At 30.0% G+C, this 17,930-nt stretch overlaps 5 protein-coding genes across 5 annotated transcripts in view; 3 read left to right on the forward strand and 2 right to left on the reverse strand.

The window, feature by feature from the left end:
- Positions 1–815, forward strand: part of LOC105624466 (vacuolar protein sorting-associated protein 45) — a 2,578-nt gene extending 1,763 nt beyond the window's left edge. Inside the window, exons 6-8 of the mRNA XM_012205826.1 lie at positions 29–225; positions 298–527; positions 617–815. Of these exons, the coding sequence (XP_012061216.1) occupies positions 29–225; positions 298–527; positions 617–815 (626 nt within the window). The remainder of the gene's footprint in view (positions 1–28; positions 226–297; positions 528–616) is intronic.
- A 238-nt stretch (positions 816–1,053) lies between these two features.
- LOC105624476 (metaxin-1) lies at positions 1,054–4,643 on the reverse strand. Its single transcript, XM_012205835.1, has 5 exons — positions 4,557–4,643; positions 3,607–3,857; positions 2,793–2,958; positions 2,272–2,658; positions 1,054–1,125 (listed from the first exon to the last, which is right to left on the reverse strand). The coding sequence occupies exons 1-5, from the start codon at positions 4,641–4,643 to the stop codon at positions 1,054–1,056; spliced, it is 963 nt and encodes a 320-aa protein (XP_012061225.1).
- Positions 4,644–7,146: 2,503 nt separating this feature from the next.
- On the forward strand, positions 7,147–8,920 carry LOC105624468 (very-long-chain (3R)-3-hydroxyacyl-CoA dehydratase). Its single transcript, XM_012205827.1, has 5 exons — positions 7,147–7,230; positions 7,340–7,456; positions 7,539–7,773; positions 8,094–8,198; positions 8,352–8,920. The coding sequence occupies exons 1-5, from the start codon at positions 7,147–7,149 to the stop codon at positions 8,918–8,920; spliced, it is 1,110 nt and encodes a 369-aa protein (XP_012061217.1).
- Positions 8,921–10,391: 1,471 nt separating this feature from the next.
- On the forward strand, positions 10,392–12,266 carry LOC105624469 (mitochondrial import inner membrane translocase subunit Tim22). The gene is made up of 4 exons (XM_012205828.1): positions 10,392–10,907; positions 11,744–11,928; positions 12,032–12,104; positions 12,184–12,266. Exons 1-4 carry the CDS (start codon positions 10,667–10,669, stop codon positions 12,264–12,266), a joined length of 582 nt encoding a protein of 193 aa, XP_012061218.1. The 5' UTR covers positions 10,392–10,666.
- A 1,764-nt stretch (positions 12,267–14,030) lies between these two features.
- LOC105624470 (septin-1) lies at positions 14,031–16,130 on the reverse strand. Its single transcript, XM_012205829.1, has 6 exons — positions 16,107–16,130; positions 15,247–15,439; positions 14,883–15,141; positions 14,430–14,795; positions 14,237–14,344; positions 14,031–14,163 (listed from the first exon to the last, which is right to left on the reverse strand). The coding sequence occupies exons 1-6, from the start codon at positions 16,128–16,130 to the stop codon at positions 14,031–14,033; spliced, it is 1,083 nt and encodes a 360-aa protein (XP_012061219.1).
- Positions 16,131–17,930: the final 1,800 nt, after the last annotated feature.

Consider the following 17,930-nt stretch of genomic DNA (forward strand, 5'->3'; position numbering starts at 1 on the left):
TATATATATATATATATATATATATATATATATATATATATTTTATCGTTCTGTTTACAGCTGCAGAAGATAAAAGCACTTATCGGCAATCAAAAGGTACGAGATGTGGATACTGTTCGACTCGTCATGCTTTATGCGCTGCATTATGAAAAACATGCGAGCAATGATATAAATGGTTTAGTAGAATTACTTAAAAAGAGGAATGTTTCAGATAAATATATTAAGGTATTTATATATAACTGATGTGTTTTTGAGAAAAATATGTATACATAATATACAAATCCAACATGTTTCCAGCTTGTATATAATATATTAGAATATAGTGGTGTTAACACAAGACAAAGTAATTTATTTGATAGAGAAGCAGTTGCTAAAATAACCAAAAAATTATTCAAAGGATTAAGTGGAGTAGATAATATATACACGCAACATTGTCCTTTAATAAATGAAACGTTAGAAGACTTAATCAAAGGAAGATTAAGTACGCAGGCATTTCCATATCTCGGTAACATGATAATGTCACGAAGGTAAATACTTATAAATTAAATAGTAAACTACATACACATGCATATTAGATATAAATTATATACAACATATTATTGTCTCATTTTTATAGACCTCAAGACACAATAATATTCATGATTGGAGGTACAACTTATGAAGAAAGTTTGGCTGTTTATAATTTAAATAAACAAAATCCAGGTATAAAAATTATTCTAGGTGGTACCACCATACACAATTTTAAAAGTTTTGCGGAAGAAGTACACCATGCCACGAGTGGTATCTTAATGCGATATAAAATCGGAAAAAATTAATAATGTTGATATAATCATATTCCAAAATATTTATTTACTTTGTTATATATTTTGCTATTTATACATTATAATATCTTCCTTTTTTTTTCCTGTGTCACGAATATAAGCCTATTCCACACCAAGATTTTCGAACGTAAATCACTGCGAAATATTGCATGAAACGGGATATTCTTGTGGATTTAATAATTTTACATTCCCTATCTTTGTCGTAAAAACATAATTTTCTTTTTGCTAACTGCTATTCGTCATCCTCGTCATTCAGTATATATTCCATTGGTACATCTGAGATTTCGTCATCCTTTGCTGGTACCTTTAATAAATATGTATTATTTTTTTTTAATACTGATTTTTAATATTAATGAGCAAAAAAAAAATATATATATATATATTGGCTGTTGAATTTTGTGATTTGAATATTCTACACTACCATTTTTATAATAGAATATTCCAAATTAAAAATCTAAAAATAAATTTATTTAAAATTAAATGAAAAATTTTATTAATTTCCATTTTTTTTAAGTTTTGTATTTCCTTAATTATTTATTATCTTAAAAAATTATTTTTATTAATTTCTAAACATTTTATTAAGGAATAATTCTTAAATTATTTCTTTCACTTTTTGATACATCACTAGTATTAATATGCATATAAAACATTTAAGGTTCTTATTAAATGTATTAATAAAAAGTCTACATTAAATTTTAGAATACTTTATAAATATAATTCTACATCTAATGTTAGACTATTTAAATTCTTCCCCTCCCATGTTATTTACAGGAATGTAATTTTTCCACTTTAGAGACTAAATAAAAATAAGCTATTTAGTTTTAATTGCAAATATACCAACTTATCGCAATTTAAGGTGTATGCGATAAGAAGCAAAAATGTATTTATTCTAAATATAAAAATTGATATTAATTGGTTAATTTCCATGTAAAGATATATTATCAATGTGCAACTAATACTCACGTTTTCTTTTCTTCTTAGGAATTTTAATAAATTTTCTGCTTCTTAACAAATATACTAGCACCTACAAATAAAGCTACTTGTAGCTTCAACCTCAACATTTATACTGTTTCTTTTTTAGAAAGATGTATTTATTTACATAAATAATCTTTTTATGATAAAGGATTTTGTGCTTTCTCTATATTACAGATTTTAAATTGATTATAAATATTACATTTAGCTGTACAAAATATATCCAATTTAAGTAAAAATATAGAAATTTTTGTTATATAAAAAGAAATTTTCTCATGCAAAAATTTGTTACAGTATTTATGAAAATGAAATACATATATATATATTGATTTATTGTGATAAAGATAATTCATATTAATGTTCTCAAAATAAAGATAAAAAGATAGGAAAACCAATTAATATCCAACATAAATTCTATTGCGAGAGTCTACGATATACATTCTACCATATTTGTTTTCTCTGCATAAACAAAACTTACCTCTACAATACCAGTGGATAACGCATATCCTGTCATTGCTATTGTAGCAGCAAGTGCAGCAAAGATCTGATTTCTTCTTTTATTGGGAAATTCAGTTTCAGAATCTCTTCTTAATCTCTCGACATTTTTTTCGGCTCTTTGCTTCTCATAAGTCTGATATTCTTCTTCAAAATACCTCTGTGATATACGCGACACATATTTCACTAGATTTGTACAGGCTTTTAGATGATTTTGTAAGGCTGGATTTGGTAATGGAGCCTTGAGCAATGGTGCCAGATATGAGTATATAACGGCATCTATTGTGCTAGGCTGCTGTCCACAAAAGAAATCTCTATCTCTAAGCCTTATAGATAATAATGTTAAACATTTTTGTGCTTCCGAATACACCTGTTGTTACATAGATGCTTAAAGTTAATCAAAATAAGTTTTTTTTTGCATTTAAACATTACATTCTCTCTCGTTATGTAAATACCTTCCTATGCATTTAATATATTTTAAATTATTCTGCATGTTACTCATACCTCATTTTCTATAACATTTATATTATCTTCCAAAGGATATAAAGTTTGCATTAAGGCGTGTGCTTGCCGCTCAAATTTTCCTGGGTAATAAAAATTGAACGGAAAAGGTAGCGCTTTGCAGTACCACGGTCTAATTAATTCATCTAGATTTTTCTTATCTATCCACCTAAAAATAATTGAAACAATCTTATGTTATATATGCTATACAAAAGCTGTGATCTTGCTCTAATTACATTAAAATGTATTTGCTAAAGTACAAAACTTGTGAAGCTATTAACATAATTTGTGTAAAACTAGAGGATTGGACAAACATGTAATGCAATGATCAGAATAATATGCATCTCATGCTTAAAGATGTTTTAATATTCCTATTTGAGACAAATAATTCATTTATCTTATTATTATTATTATATCATTTAGACACAAATTACTAACCATTTGTAATTACGAATTTTATTTTGCATATTAAAAAAATCATCTTTTCTTAAATAGTATCTGTAAGCCTTTTTTTTCTTAATTTCTCCTCTTTTCTTAACACTTAAAGCGTTAGAAAAATTCTCTGTCAGAATTTAATGAACTAACATTTTAAATATAAACAATAATAAGTTTTAAATTTTGAAGATGACATTAATTTCTCAGAAAAATTTTCAGCAACAAGGATGAATAAATTAGTTATTTTTTAATAGATTTAATTAGATTTTCAATAGAATTAATAACAAATTTCTTTCTGTTATAAATAAATTAATTTTAATAACATTGAAATTTCATAAGCAATGAGTTACATTTTGTTCTAATACGTTTCTATACCTCATACCATATAAATTGGAAGGCTGGATACAACTTTTCCTTAAGCAGAGCATCATAAGCCATGACGTCTGCACATTGCTTATCATTTAAAGTATAGTCAGAATTATAATGTTTTGCTCTAAAAAAGGGCAATATATCTTTAACTGTATCCAAAGTACGTAGACCAGCCTTAAGCAAAGGTAATCGACCGTTTGGTGTTCTAAATGGATTGCTTGCTAGATTTATTTTTAAAGGTACTCCACTGAATTTAGCATATGCCTACAAATAACATGTTACTGTATTATAAAATGAATCATAACTTGTTATATCATCATGTTACATTATTAGATAAATTAAAACATGAATAGATTAATAGACATTGAGTCTTCAATAATAAAATAATTATAATTTCTGATAAAGAATATTATGATTTAGATGGTTATTGAAATACAATTAACTCAGCTTTTAACAAGTCAACTTAGATAATGAAGCAGTTAAGTATGTTTTATATCTTTTTGGTTTTCATTTTACTAGTGTCATCCAGCTAATACTTTACTATTATAATATTCTGATATCTCTAGACATATCTTATTATTATTCAATACATTTCTAAGGTAGCAAGTATCCTTTCAATGACTTCTTTGATCAACCATAGTATTACAAATCTTTGCAAGTAAATTTTGAATGAAAATTCTGTTAAAATTCAATAAAAATTCTTCAGGGAATATCGCTCTATCATCTGCTTTCTTTTTAAAGATAAAATTCACAAGATTCTTTTATTTTCAATTAGGATAATCGCTCCGAAACCGCAGGTGCTCCAATGTTTTTCAAAGATTCTTAAGTTGGCCGAAGAATCTACGTTACATGGAAAGATACTCAACTTCTCGCACGTGTCGTATTTGACGAATTCTATGAATACGAGAAGAAGAGGATCGCCGAAATTAATCAGCATGCTATAACCTATACTCATCGACGCACCAGAATTTGCAAACATTCCACATCGACCGACGGCAGGCCCCAGTCGCCCTTCCACACGTCCAGTTGTAGTACCTCGGCGTTGGTCATTTTCGAAAATTCACATCGCCAGTAAGACTACACGCGCTCGCACGAGCAAATTCCTCGGAAAATCCCTCGTCCGCCGAGAATCCCCTCCTCGGTAAACAATACAGCGTCGCGTGGCATGTTGCAGGTTAGAACAAGTTAGAACGGCTTCCCGAAGTAGCTGAATTTTTTGCACTTTTCATCTGCATTCCTTTGTAACAAATAGGTTTGTTATCCGGATTGTTTGAAATCTCCAGAAACTTTTGCACTTAAAACGAGATAAATATATATTCGGAAAATTGAAAAGAGAAAAAGCGAAAATGCTGAGTGCAAAAAGTGCAAACGTTAGAGAAGAATCTCTTCGACAACGTGAATGGACTTCGTGTACTTTAAAGTGCAATATGGCTCAGCGGGAAGTATTAGAATCGTGATGTGAATGAACCTTAAGAATCACCAAGAGAAGAGATGGATTAAATGAGAATGAATTAAAATGGATTGAAATTTTTTCTATCTGAATGCGTATTTTAAATAGTAAATACTTTTTTTTGGATTCAATTGGGTTCAATTAGATTCAAATGGATACAATTGAATTGAAAAACTGAATTTCCTATTCAAAATTTTGAATTGAACAGTATTCACAATGCATTGAAAAAGCTAATATTATTTTTATTTAGATTGGAAGACATAGAGATATGCTCCATACTAATTCCTATAAATCAATAAAATTTGAAAATCTAAATCCATTTCATTTCTATTCTTGTTTGCTGGGCAACTGAATGTAGCATTTCAAACCTTAAATAGTATTGTTTCACTGGAAGATTTTCCTTTATTTGAAAGATTTTAAAATCGGAAGATTTTAAAATCGAAAGAAGAGATTTTTGAAAATGAATGAAAATATTATAGAAGGTTTTTTTACTAATACAAATTATACAAAATACATATACTCTTCGATGAAAGGAAATTATCGATCTGCGTTTCGAAATTGTATTCGAGTACTCAGCAAACGAGAATGAATAGAAATGAATTGAAATGAATTCAGATTTTCAGAAATATTGATTCACGAATGTTAAAATGAATGCTTTTCAATTCTGAATGTATTTTTATTTATTTATAAGAATTGCATGGAGTATATCTCTATGCCTTTCAATCTAAAAATAATATTAGCTTTTTCTGTGCACACAAATACAATTGTGAATACTGTTTTAATTTAAATACTGTTTTAATTTAAAATTTTGAATAGGAAATGCAGTTTTTCAATCTAATTGCATCCAATTGAATATAATTGAATCCAATTGAATCCAATTAAATCCAAAAAAATATTCGCTATTTAAAGTACGCATTTGAATAGAAAAAAATTTCAATCCATTTTAATCCATTCTCGTTCGCTGGATAACTATAATCTAATACGATGTTTACAATAGAAACTCGTAATGATCGTAGGAAATTAACATCTCGATTAGTAGAAAATTGACTAATTATAGTCGATTATTCTTCTCATTTTTATTCTCGATTATAATTGTTTAATCTTCTATGATCTAAAACCTTACAACTATTACTTCTATCGTAAATATTGAATTAAATCTGAATAAGTATATAATCGAATAGATAATAAATAATGTATAATAATTAAAATCGTAAATGAAATTTGGTCTCTTACATTTTTTTTTGTACGACTATAAATGATTCAACGATGTAATAAATTTGAATGTTCGCATGAGCGACGTTTTTTATGAATTTCTACAACTTACAAGCGTAAATATAACTTTACAAAACAAATCTCAAATTTTTTTCGCGAAGCATGCGTCTCATATTTTTATCTAGAATAGCAAGTTTAAAAAAAATTAAAAATGATGTTTCAAAAGTGCCCGGTTTGACGTGGCGAATATCTCAGGTACAGTTCGCTCCATAGGGGATTTTGATTATGTACTTTAAACGAGGTTTGTGCAAAATTAGAAAGTTATTAGAAATTAGTGAGCGAATTCTAGATGTTGATCGATGAAATTATAAATGTATTAATAAATTTGCTTGTTATTGTAATTTCATCTTATTTCGAAATACACAATTGACTCCCAGATATGCCTTGGACAGGTGCGACCTGTATTTCCTTTATGGTTACTGGTAGAAGGTTTCACCACGCCATTTTCGTGCATGCGCGGAAGATTTTTCAGTGACCTGATGAAACAATACTGACCTTAAGAATTTAGCCACCAGCGTCTCCAATTGCCTCGTGCCCTGTCTGATCCTTTATTTGCCTTCACCTCACCAATTGATTTTATATTCATTCTTATCGTCCCATATAATTAAAGCAAGACGATGTAATGATTAACATACGATGAGTAAGGTTTTTCTCCATTTGATTGTGTTTAATTGATTCAACGATCAAAGTGCAAAGAAGAAAACTGAAGTGCGAAATAAAAGTGACAGTGCGCATGTTGCTGTAGAATTTTTAGAAATTACAGAGGTAAACGGTGATAAGTTGTCACTGATAACAGACTGATTTCTGTTGTCGTCAGGTTGCTATGACAAAATGTCCAACACGCTCACTCCATTTGTATATTGGGCTCAGACGGAGAGTCAAGTTACGCTGAAGGTAGACTTGACTGATGTAAAGGTACGTTATGTACACATGAAAGGGCATACAAGACCTTTATACTTGTAAGTGTAAAGTTTTGATTGCGTTATCAATAAAAATTGTCATAATTATACATCTTATTTTGCAGGATCTTAATGTCAATCTAAAAGAAATTACATTGCAAGTTACAGTCTATGGACATGGAGCCAGAGGAGTGAACAGTTACAGCTTTGATTTAAATCTTTATTCACCTATTGATCCAAATGTAAATTAACGACAATTTAATTTATCTTTATGTCTATTTTATATAATTATATTAAAGAAAATTTGTGAAATGTTTATTCCAGGAAAGTAATTACAAGGTAATCGATCGTGAGGTGAACTTTGTTTTGAGAAAGAAATGTAATGGCTGGTGGCCAAGACTAATAAGTCAACCACAGAAGCCCTCATGGCTTAAGATTGATTTTGATAAATGGAAAAGTGAAGATATGGATGACAATGAAGATGAGAAGCGTGATATTCTCAATGATTATCCTGACATGTATGATAAATTGCACAAAGAAGAACTAGGATATAGAAAAGGTATATAAATTAATGTCACTGGCTTAGTTTACATTGTACACTTGATAGGAGTACTAATTAGTAATTTTCTATTGAATTATTTTAATTTCAGCGATTCGTGTAATCATATACACGAGATGTGTATTTAATTAATCATTTTGATGTATATTGTATCAATTTAGTACAATTTTATTTAGTACAATTTAGTACAATTCTTTGAATAACATCTGAAACTAAAATAATGTAATAGAAAGTTACTAGTTAGTATGCGTATCAAGTGCACGATGTAAACTAGGTTATTAGTAATATTACAATTAATATGTTATATCTTGTTCTTTCAGAGGACTTTGCGAAGGTGTATCTAGTCATATATAATCTCTGTCAATTTGTCGGTTTTATTTATGTGTTTGCTGTAATGGCTATAAGATATTCTCGCGATGGACCAGGTATTTATATATCTTATTACAAAGTATTTCTTTTGTATGAGAAATAAGTTAGAAATTTTATTGAAATTTTATTCTCCTAACTTTTCATGTTGAAACTTATAGCAGTGAACTCGTTTCTTAGAAATATTTTATTAACACAACAGATCTTTGCAGATTCCATGAAAGAAACATATGATGCAGTTGGCAATCCATTCAAGTTTATACAATTGTTACAATTTTTGGAGGTAATGCATCCTCTATTCGGATATACGAAGAACAGCGTACTAGTGTCTTTGTTACAAACGGGAGGTAGAACATTCATACTGTTCTTCATGATCGACGCTGAGCCTCGTATGCAAACCAAACCGGTCATTTTCTATCTGTTTCTGATATGGAGCACAGTAGAAATAATCAGATATCCGTATTACATCACGCAACTGTTGAACATTCAGATAACTTTCTTAACGTGGCTGAGATACACAATATGGATACCGTTGTATCCGCTCGGCTTCGTATGCGAGGGTATTATAATGCTACGAAATATTCCGTACTTCGAGGAAACACAGAAGTTCACAATTTCTTTGCCAAACAGTTATAATTTTGCTCTTCACTTCCCGTCTCTAATAAGACTTTATTTACTCTTCTTATTCATGCCTGGAATATATACGGTAATGTCTCGAATGAATCAGCTGCGCTTCAGAAAACTTAACAATAAGTCTAATATTAAGAAGAAGTACAACTGATTTCGCGGGATAGATAATCTTCAGGCTTGTATTCCTTTTTTTATCTATAGTCTCATCTATAGTCTATTGCGCAGAAGATATAGGCAATAAAAAAAGCGTGAGACGCAGAAGGCATAATAAGCTCTGTTTAGCATATACAGTTTTTATAATAACGTAATTTTGTATAGATATTTATATCGCTTCCAAGAATAAATATTTATCAAGAATATAATTTAAATGTTATTTTATTTTAATTTAAAGATTGCAATTTTATTTTCATGGGTTTGTTATTTAGTATATAATTAAATGCTACGTAATGAATAGAATATAGTATACAGTGTATATATTTTTATTTGCATATATGCTGTTATAATAAGAACAAAGAAAATTTGCGATATAGATATCATCTCATTCAACGATTATACAATATAAACATTCGATTGTATTTCGTATAACAAATAGCGTTACTAAAATTTGATTTTTTTTAAATATCTATATAAGTAGATATCTTAAATATAAACCTGTATATGACAGAATAAAATAAATCATGTAAATAGGACAAGTGTGATTAAATTTTGTTTTTTTGGATCTCTATGTTTGTAATAACAAAAATATACAACTGATATATAAATCGTAAACATACATCTAATGACAAATTAATTGCAAAATATTATTAATTGCTACTATATGTATATTGCAATAAAATTTGAAAAGTGCTCAAAAAGAAAAATATGATTTATGATTCTTATCGCATTAATACAGTATAGACGATATAAAAAGTTTGCTTATTAGTACTTAAAAATTATAAATATTATTCTACCTATTTCATTTTAAGTTTCAAAAATATACACTAATTTAGCTTTATAAAAAAGACCTTATAATAATATTAGTATAATTTTAAAATAATAATAAACAAATTTTATATTGTCTGTATTAATAGAGTAAGCGTTAATTATATCAGTAAATACTAATAAATCATAAAACAATCAATAATATGTTGTTAATTTATGATCTTATTCCAGTCTCCTAAAAAGAAGTAATATCTAGTAACTTTAATTTTTAAAAATATTTTCATTGAATACAAATGACTACCGTCGTGATATTTATTTTGATACTTTTATATTATTATACTGTTATAAGACGATGGGAGTGGTGTTTGGCTAAAGTGAGAATAAAACAGTTTATTTACTGAAATAGACCTATATTTTATTTAAATAAAAAAATTGAAAAGAAATGCAAAAAATGTTGAATTACAAAGTTGATGAAGTCTGTTATTTTTAGTTTGCACAGTTCATCTTTTTTTCTTTCAGTATGAAAAAGAAGGAAGGAATTATGTGAGAAGTTCAGCTAAAAAAAGAGATTTATTAGATAATTTGAATTTTGTTTCAAAGAAAGATCGATATTGTTGATCGATCGATATTCTTCCTTTTTTATCGATATATATCGTTATTAATTGCGACTATTTTCAATCTCTTGACAGAGAAATTTTTGGTTAGGAAACAAGCATGGTAAACACGTTGTCTGCAACCGAATGCATGTGATTTATCATTTGTGATTGATTTAATGAAATTTAATTTTAACGTGCGTAACTTTATTCCAAACGTATGCGACGCAACGTTTAATTTATCCGCATTTCAGATCATTCCGTTATGATCCGATTTAATGCGGCGAGATGAGTTTTATAGCCAGTGACTATTTGGAACTCGTTATGTTGTGACGTGATGTAAGTTAATTTTCGGGACTCAAATTGTCGCAAACATTATAAAAATGTATCCAGTTGATCTAACAAAGACGATTCCACCGGCGATTGCCGATAAGAAGGTATTCCTGAGCGACGCCGATCTTGACAAGATCGCCCTGTTTCTCGTTGGTAATCAGCAACGCTTCAGAGAAAACATTATAATCCCCAGAATGCTGGGACCTGTACAGATAAAGACCATCGAGGAGAAGAGAATAGATAGCGTGATGGAAAGCTGTGCTTTTAAGAGCATTATGAGTTGTGTTTTAGGTATGCTTTTTCACCACTCCTTTCTTATGAACAAATATCAAAATATCATTACAAATTATAAATATGTAATTCTTTGCATATTTATATGTCAAATAAGGGTCTACCTAGACAAGCTTGTATAACTGCATTTAATAAACCAAACTACAACCATTTAATAAACATCAAGTAACAGTAACATAATGAATGCTTTCCAGCAAGAGACACAGGTGACACAGTCAGTCATTCTATCTTTATTGTTTGCTAATGTTAAACAAAGATGAAATGATCACTATATTATACTGTGTCTCTTACTGGAAAGTATAACCAATAATATCAGTGTTATAATTTCCTTAACAATGTAATTATTATGTTCGTGTGTTACATTACATTTATATTGTTGAAAATTATAATTTTGATGAGTTACTGTTAGTATTTACTGGACATAAAGAAAATGATTTAATTTAATTTTATGTACAACCTTATCATAGAAATGTAATTGGATAATTTTCTTTATGCATATAATTATGCAATTACAATACATGTTTGAATAGATTCTTTAAACCTGGTTCCAAAGTAAGATTTTAAATTCTGGTTTAACTTACTGTTTATCTTTTTCTCATTTTTATAATTAGAAAAAAATCTTTATTATTTATTATTTACAGGAATTTATAGAATATTCTAAAACTAATATCCACTTATATAATATATTTAATTGTATTTTTGGAATCTTTTTTAGATTTTTCATAATAATAAAGATTTTTTTAATTCAATTATCTGTGAGAAATAATTTAGACTGCAAAGAATGAGATTACAATGATCAAAGTTATATCATGTTAATTGAAATATTCATCTTTTAGGATATGGTTTGGGAGCAGCTATTGGATTATTTTCTTCTAGTGTGAATCCCAATGTAGCGAGCGTTGAGAGGCAACAAAGCGCACGAGAAATATTAAAGGAAATGAAAATCACAACCCTTAGCTATGCGAAGAACTTCGCAGTTGTCGGATGCATATTCTCTGCTATCGAGTGTACAATAGAATCGGTAATGCTCCAGATATGCGCGTTAAAAATCTTATTTTTGGATATAATAATCTGCTCGCACAATATTTTCTATAGCATATTGTTAAACGTTGTCTTGATTTCAGTACAGAGGTAAAACTGACTGGAAAAATGGCACATATGCAGGTGGTTTGACGGGCGGATTAATTGGCTTAAGAGGTATTTATAATTTCTTCATGCATTATAACTATTAATGTTTTTGAATTTGATTGATTATTATTAATCTTATTCCTTGCAGCCGGTATAAAAGCGGGCATAGTCGGTGCCGCAGGCTTTGCAGCATTCTCAACGGCGATAGACTATTACATGCATAGATCTTAGACTGCATAGCACAGATTGTTAAAAGATATATATTTGTATAAAAGAGATATAAAAATTTATCTAATTACGTATCTATACAATTCCTGTATAAAAACATGGAAATGTTTTAGTGTAAATATGTTCATAAAACTAGTATCGTGTGACTGAATTAAAAGCGTAAAATATATTGCCTTTTTTAATTAATTTACGATCTAATATTTATCCAATTTCATGTTGTCGAATACGAAATTCTCTTTCTTATATGTAATTATATGTAATCACATTTTTATGTTTCGTTGTATTGCATGAAACAATTCGCACAAAGAGATGTTCGTATGTGATACACGTAGAAAATTCCTAAATCTGTAGTCACATTTATCTTAAACATTATGTTTTTATCATGTATGACGAATATAATATTTAGGAATATTTAGGAATACATTTATCGTTTACATGTTTTGTGAACTATATGCATGACGAAGAACAAAGAAGTTAGGAGAGAATGGCCAACTGTAAAAAAAATATATATATACTGTTATAAATTTAAAATTAACTTTGGATTGATATTAGTCTCTCTTTTAAAAAATGGTTTGACACATTCACTCTTTGCTTCTAAGTTGCTTAACATTAATAATTATACGCAATTGCCTTTAGATAATCTGGCGCGATCAGTTCCGATGTTTTTACTCGAGGATTGCATCAGCCTTTTAAAATTTTTTATATATTTGTCCTACATGAATTCAATATGAGATTTTTTATTCAATCAGCAATATTATAGTTTTATCTATAACTTATTATGAATATATTGCCCAGTTGTGGAAGCGATTCTTTTAAAGTAAATGAAGTGTTTACACAATAAAATGTTTGCATAATTGTATACGAAAAAGTTTGCATCTCTAACATGTTGATATCCTACTGTGATAGTGAAATAGATAAAAATTGCAAGGCACTTTTTTTCATAATTTTTTTCTATTGAATGATTATCTGAGATAAAATTCCTATATTTTACGTCATGTATATAAGATATCTAATATTTTTTTTGATAAAGGATGCTGCATGAACAGCTGAGCGTACACTATTTTTAGTTATTAAAGTTAGCTTACATCAGATATCTGCTTTTGCAATTTTGTTTCGTTGGTCTTGTTTTACTTATGCAATAAAATCTTATCTTATATTCTTATTATGTCTATGCAAAATGCACGATACGAATAAAACATTCGATAATTTGTCAATAATTAAGACATCACATGAGAAACTATCGAATCAAAGACAAATATATTTCTTTGTCATAAAACAAAAATGAATCCAAATAAGATTCCCAGCAAGTATTCGCACAGTAAAATCTTCGAAATAGAACGATTCGAATAAGTTTTGTTAAAAAAGAAACAAATTACTTAAGTGCCTTACCTGTAAACCTTGGATATGCAAACATTTGTTTCATACTGTGTCGTGATTTCAGACCGATTTTATTAGTCTACTCGTTCTGGATGAGGCATTGGATGTCGTAACAGAGCCATCGAGAGTCTTCACATCGACAATCAAAAGTTAATACTATGTAGAAACATTAGTATCGTTATACTCTTATATGCCTATAAAACGCGTGGTGAGTATCAAAATGAGATTTCCCTAATAAAAAACGAGTTTAGAAAAATATTACGGTTGAAATCAAGACCCTAATCGTGTAAGTCATTAATAAAAAAAGTTTTATAAATTATTTTGGCACTCGCGTAACAATGAGGAGTCTTTTCCTTCATTTCATACGTCAGTACACAAACGCATATTCGATCAAGGTTGCTGTTGTTGCATCTGCGCTTGCATCACAGCCAGCAATTCTTGCATGTGTCGTATTTCTGCTTCCTTCTCTTGCAAAATGCGATCCTTCTCCGACACGGTGCTGTTCTTGTCAGGTTCCGTGATACTGTAAAGAAAGAAACGAAAGTCGAAATAACGCTCATAAATACAATATCATAAAATGAAATATTTATACTCACGTTGTTTGACGTCGGGGCGGCACTGGAGCTCCCTTTGCCAATCTTTCGCTACGGTAATTCTCGTAATGTACTTCTTGCGTTACCTCCTGTAAATCTTGCATATGCGTGCTATAAAGAAAATATATATCAATATTTATGTATATCAACATAAACATTGTAATAAAATAAATATCATAATAAAACAACAACTTACATCAGCATTGTCCTCAACTTGATAAAATCGCAATGATCCGGATTCTCCACTTCGACAACACCCCATGGATACAGTCGACCACGTACTCTCTTTCCTTTGACTTCAAGCAAGGTATTTGCACCACACACTGCAAACGGGACAGCTTCTTTCAACTGACGTACTTGTTCCTTGTAATCCTCATCCTCGTCACTATCACAGTCCGGTAAAGGATATATTTTGATTCCATTGCCTTCAATTTCCTCCATAACTCTTTTTTTCAGGCGCAAAACTTCTTTTTTAGTAAGTACATCAGCTTTCGCTATTACAGGTACTATATTAACTTTGTTATGAAGTTGTTTCATAAACTCGATATCCAATGGCTTTAACCTGGTAACAAGAGGGAAAAAAAGAATCGATTATATTATTTGCTTCATGTTTTAACTCTAAACAATTATTTTAATTTTAACAATGTACCCATGGCCAAATGGAGAAATGAAATAGAAACAACAATGTATTCTATTATCTACGATATTCCTCCTGTTTAGACCACTTTCGTCACGAAGAAATCTCTCAAACTGATCGTCTATGTATTGAATAATAGCTCGGAAACTATCCGTATTATCAATTGCATCTCCATAACCAGGTGTATCGACGACTGTTAATCTAAGTTTCACGCCCCTTTCTTCAATCTCAACCGTTGAAGCATCAAGTTTGACGGTTTGATTTGTTTTCTCTATTCATAAAAGTATAAATAGATATTTTAATTATATAGAAATTTGTAAAAATCACATATTTGCATGTTACATGTGTGAAATAAAAGTAAATAATTTTTGCTTACCGACTGCATCAGGAATTATTCGTTCGGGATACAAATCCGTGAGGAACAAACTGTTTACCAAGGTGGACTTTCCAAGGCCAGACTCTCCTACAACCATAAGTGTGAACTCAAAGCCCTTCTTCACAGATTTCCGATGTACTTGATTCGGCAAATTTGCGAAGCCCACATACCCAGGTGTCTCCAGGCTCGCAAACTGGAAAAGAATGTTCCAGAATTATTTACAGTATCTTTAGATTTGTTTCTTTGATGTCAATTTTCACTAATGTAGATTAATTTTAATCTTGAATCCTACTCATTCTTCAGCTTTTTCTAATTCTAAAAATTACAAAAAGACAAAGAATAAGTTAACCCAAGATTAAAATTAATTTACATTAGAAAACAGCAATTTTGCTGATGCCTATTTGTAAACTACTATAGCCTATTGTATTATATTTTATGCTTATGTCTATTACTCTGTTAACATGTAGTCTTTTTCATAGAGCTTTGCAATAAACTAAATTAAATTAAATTAAATTAAAAACTGAATTAACTGACATTAACCGAATTTATTTTGCATCCTTCAGTTTTCTTTTCTTTCTTGGAAAAAAAAGTATTGAAAGATTTGTTATTATTAATAAATATAATTACACTCTACTATTCAATGTTGGCTCTCATTTGCAATTTAAATTAATTTTGTTAGATTTACTCATTACAGCCTACATTTCCAATTTTGTTATTGCGAATAATTACCATGAATTTATATCTAGCGATCAATATTTTTCATTTACCAGTCACGCAAATTTTTTTTATACGCAAAAGACTTAATTAACCTTAATGGCAGGCATTACGATTCATGTGACACATAAGGCGGAGGCACTTACCGTTTTCACGCTCTCGCTCGACATGTCAGACGCGTAAATCCGTAAACAAGCTCTATACTGAAGGTCGCGGTCAATTCTAGACCGCTATTTCTAGATCGACGCAGCTGCGAACAAAAATGTATGGCAAGACGCGGCGATGGGACGCACGGATACACCCTAATATGCGTGCACGACGGGGAAACAGGTTACTTCGATTTCAAATGTATTCGACTTCGAACCGCATTGTTGAACTCAATATCACTCGATACGTGGCACGTTTCGCCACGATTTAATCGGCTACGGTAGCTGCTGAAAGCGTCGCGTGGTCGCACCGTATCCAAGCACGACGGCGAGTCGGGAAAGTCTCGAGGGCGGCGCAGTGCGAATTATACAGAATATCGCATTGTGGATAGGGAGGGGAGATACGATGAATCGGAGTAAGTTGAGGCGTGGCAACCGAACAGCTGAACGGCATTCCATTACGTACTCGCAAAAAGTCACGTTGCGATCTCATATATCGACTAGGATGGTCCACGATGTATCGACATTAGCAAAGAAACTATCAATTAAATTAAAATATATGTATGTACAATTTGTAAATAATGATGTATCAATAAATTTCATACATACACACTACATACAAAAAATTGTTTTACTTTTTAACATATTATTTATATTTAAGCAGACAGAATTCAATAAAGCGCAGAATTTGTTCGAGTAATTTATATATATATATATATATATATATAGAGAGAGAGAGAGAGATACACACACATATATATATATATAGAGAGAGAGAGAGAGAGAGAGATACAAAGCGCGTTTACAAAATGTTAAGAATACGCATTGCATATTATTCAAACATCTCGCTTATTTACTTTACCGTAACTGATTTCACTTACCCTAATATACTGCACAGATACGAGGCAAACAGCTACTTTATTCAGGAAATATTATCATATACAAGCATTGTTTTACATAATATTTATTATTATTTCGAGGTTTCGTTTTTTATTTTATTTGCTATTTTCACGACGTTCCTCGCAATTCCTCAACGTCACTGTTAGCACTGGTTAATTTATTACATAATTATTAATATATAATAATCGGCGCATTCCCTTTATTCGCTCCCTGCAATGTAGAAATTTGTTGAATCACTCGCATGTTATACTTCACAATCCTTCATCATTCTGGTCGATTGGAAAGAAAAAAAATAATGTTTAATAATATTAAACAAGTGTATGCTATTATCGTAACGAACGTATGCCTTAACGAACGATTGATACACAATGATCAGCGTTGTACGGTATAACGTAAAAATTCTATGGAAGGAAACGAAACTTAGTGTAGTCGCCACTTTCCTTTGTACTTCTTTAAACCCGGGCTTAGTCTCAAGTACAGATAAGAAATACTAGCGTTAAGATGAAATATACATGCTGTGACATTTTATATTTGTGATAGTTTGTACATGTACCCTCAGTATTATTACAGACACAAAACCCAACATTAAATTGACACGAGTATTAAAATGTACTCAACTGCGTAGCATCTTAACAATCATTTATGTATATAAATCGCTATCACTATTGGAGCATGCATTTGTGCATACATTTTTCTCTTTATGTATATTGTAGTTACAAATACTCTATTTTCATTGAGAATCGAGAAGTTAATTTATAAATACAAAAGATATTAGAAGAAAAAAGATTGTTTATTCTTGATTAAAAATGCGCAAAGAAAAACCTTAGAACTGTAATAGATTTATGTCTGTTGTGTGTGTGTGTGTGTGTGTGTGTGTGTGTGTGTGTGTGTGTGTGTGTGTAGTGTATATATATATTATATATA

This window comes from Atta cephalotes, assembly GCF_000143395.1.
Source record: "Atta cephalotes unplaced genomic scaffold scaffold00079, whole genome shotgun sequence".
NCBI classification, from domain to species: domain Eukaryota; kingdom Metazoa; phylum Arthropoda; class Insecta; order Hymenoptera; family Formicidae; genus Atta; species Atta cephalotes.

Excerpts from the sequence above, each read along its gene's own strand:
- LOC105624470 (XM_012205829.1), bottom strand. The coding sequence starts at position 16,130 with ATGTCGAGCGAGAGCGTGAAAACG. Across the intron at positions 14,345-14,429 it reads AAGTTGAGGACAATGCTGAT|CACGCATATGCAAGATTTAC; the intron begins GTAAGTTGTTGT and ends TTTTCTTTATAG. Across the intron at positions 14,164-14,236 it reads CCGCCCCGACGTCAAACAAC|TATCACGGAACCTGACAAGA; the intron begins GTGAGTATAAAT and ends CTTTCTTTACAG.
- LOC105624469 (XM_012205828.1), top strand. The coding sequence starts at position 10,667 with ATGTATCCAGTTGATCTAACAAAGACGATTCCACCGGCGATTGCCGAT. Across the intron at positions 10,908-11,743 it reads CATTATGAGTTGTGTTTTAG|GATATGGTTTGGGAGCAGCT; the intron begins GTATGCTTTTTC and ends TTCATCTTTTAG. Across the intron at positions 11,929-12,031 it reads TCGAGTGTACAATAGAATCG|TACAGAGGTAAAACTGACTG; the intron begins GTAATGCTCCAG and ends TCTTGATTTCAG.
- LOC105624468 (XM_012205827.1), top strand. The coding sequence starts at position 7,147 with ATGTCCAACACGCTCACTCCATTTGTATATTGGGCTCAGACGGAGAGT. Across the intron at positions 7,231-7,339 it reads TAGACTTGACTGATGTAAAG|GATCTTAATGTCAATCTAAA; the intron begins GTACGTTATGTA and ends CTTATTTTGCAG. Across the intron at positions 8,199-8,351 it reads ATATTCTCGCGATGGACCAG|ATTCCATGAAAGAAACATAT; the intron begins GTATTTATATAT and ends AGATCTTTGCAG.
- LOC105624476 (XM_012205835.1), bottom strand. The coding sequence starts at position 4,643 with ATGACCAACGCCGAGGTACTACAACTGGACGTGTGGAAGGGCGACTGG. Across the intron at positions 2,959-3,606 it reads CCAGCCTTCCAATTTATATG|GTGGATAGATAAGAAAAATC; the intron begins GTATGAGGTATA and ends AATTATTTTTAG. Across the intron at positions 2,659-2,792 it reads TAAATGTTATAGAAAATGAG|GTGTATTCGGAAGCACAAAA; the intron begins GTATGAGTAACA and ends ATGTAACAACAG.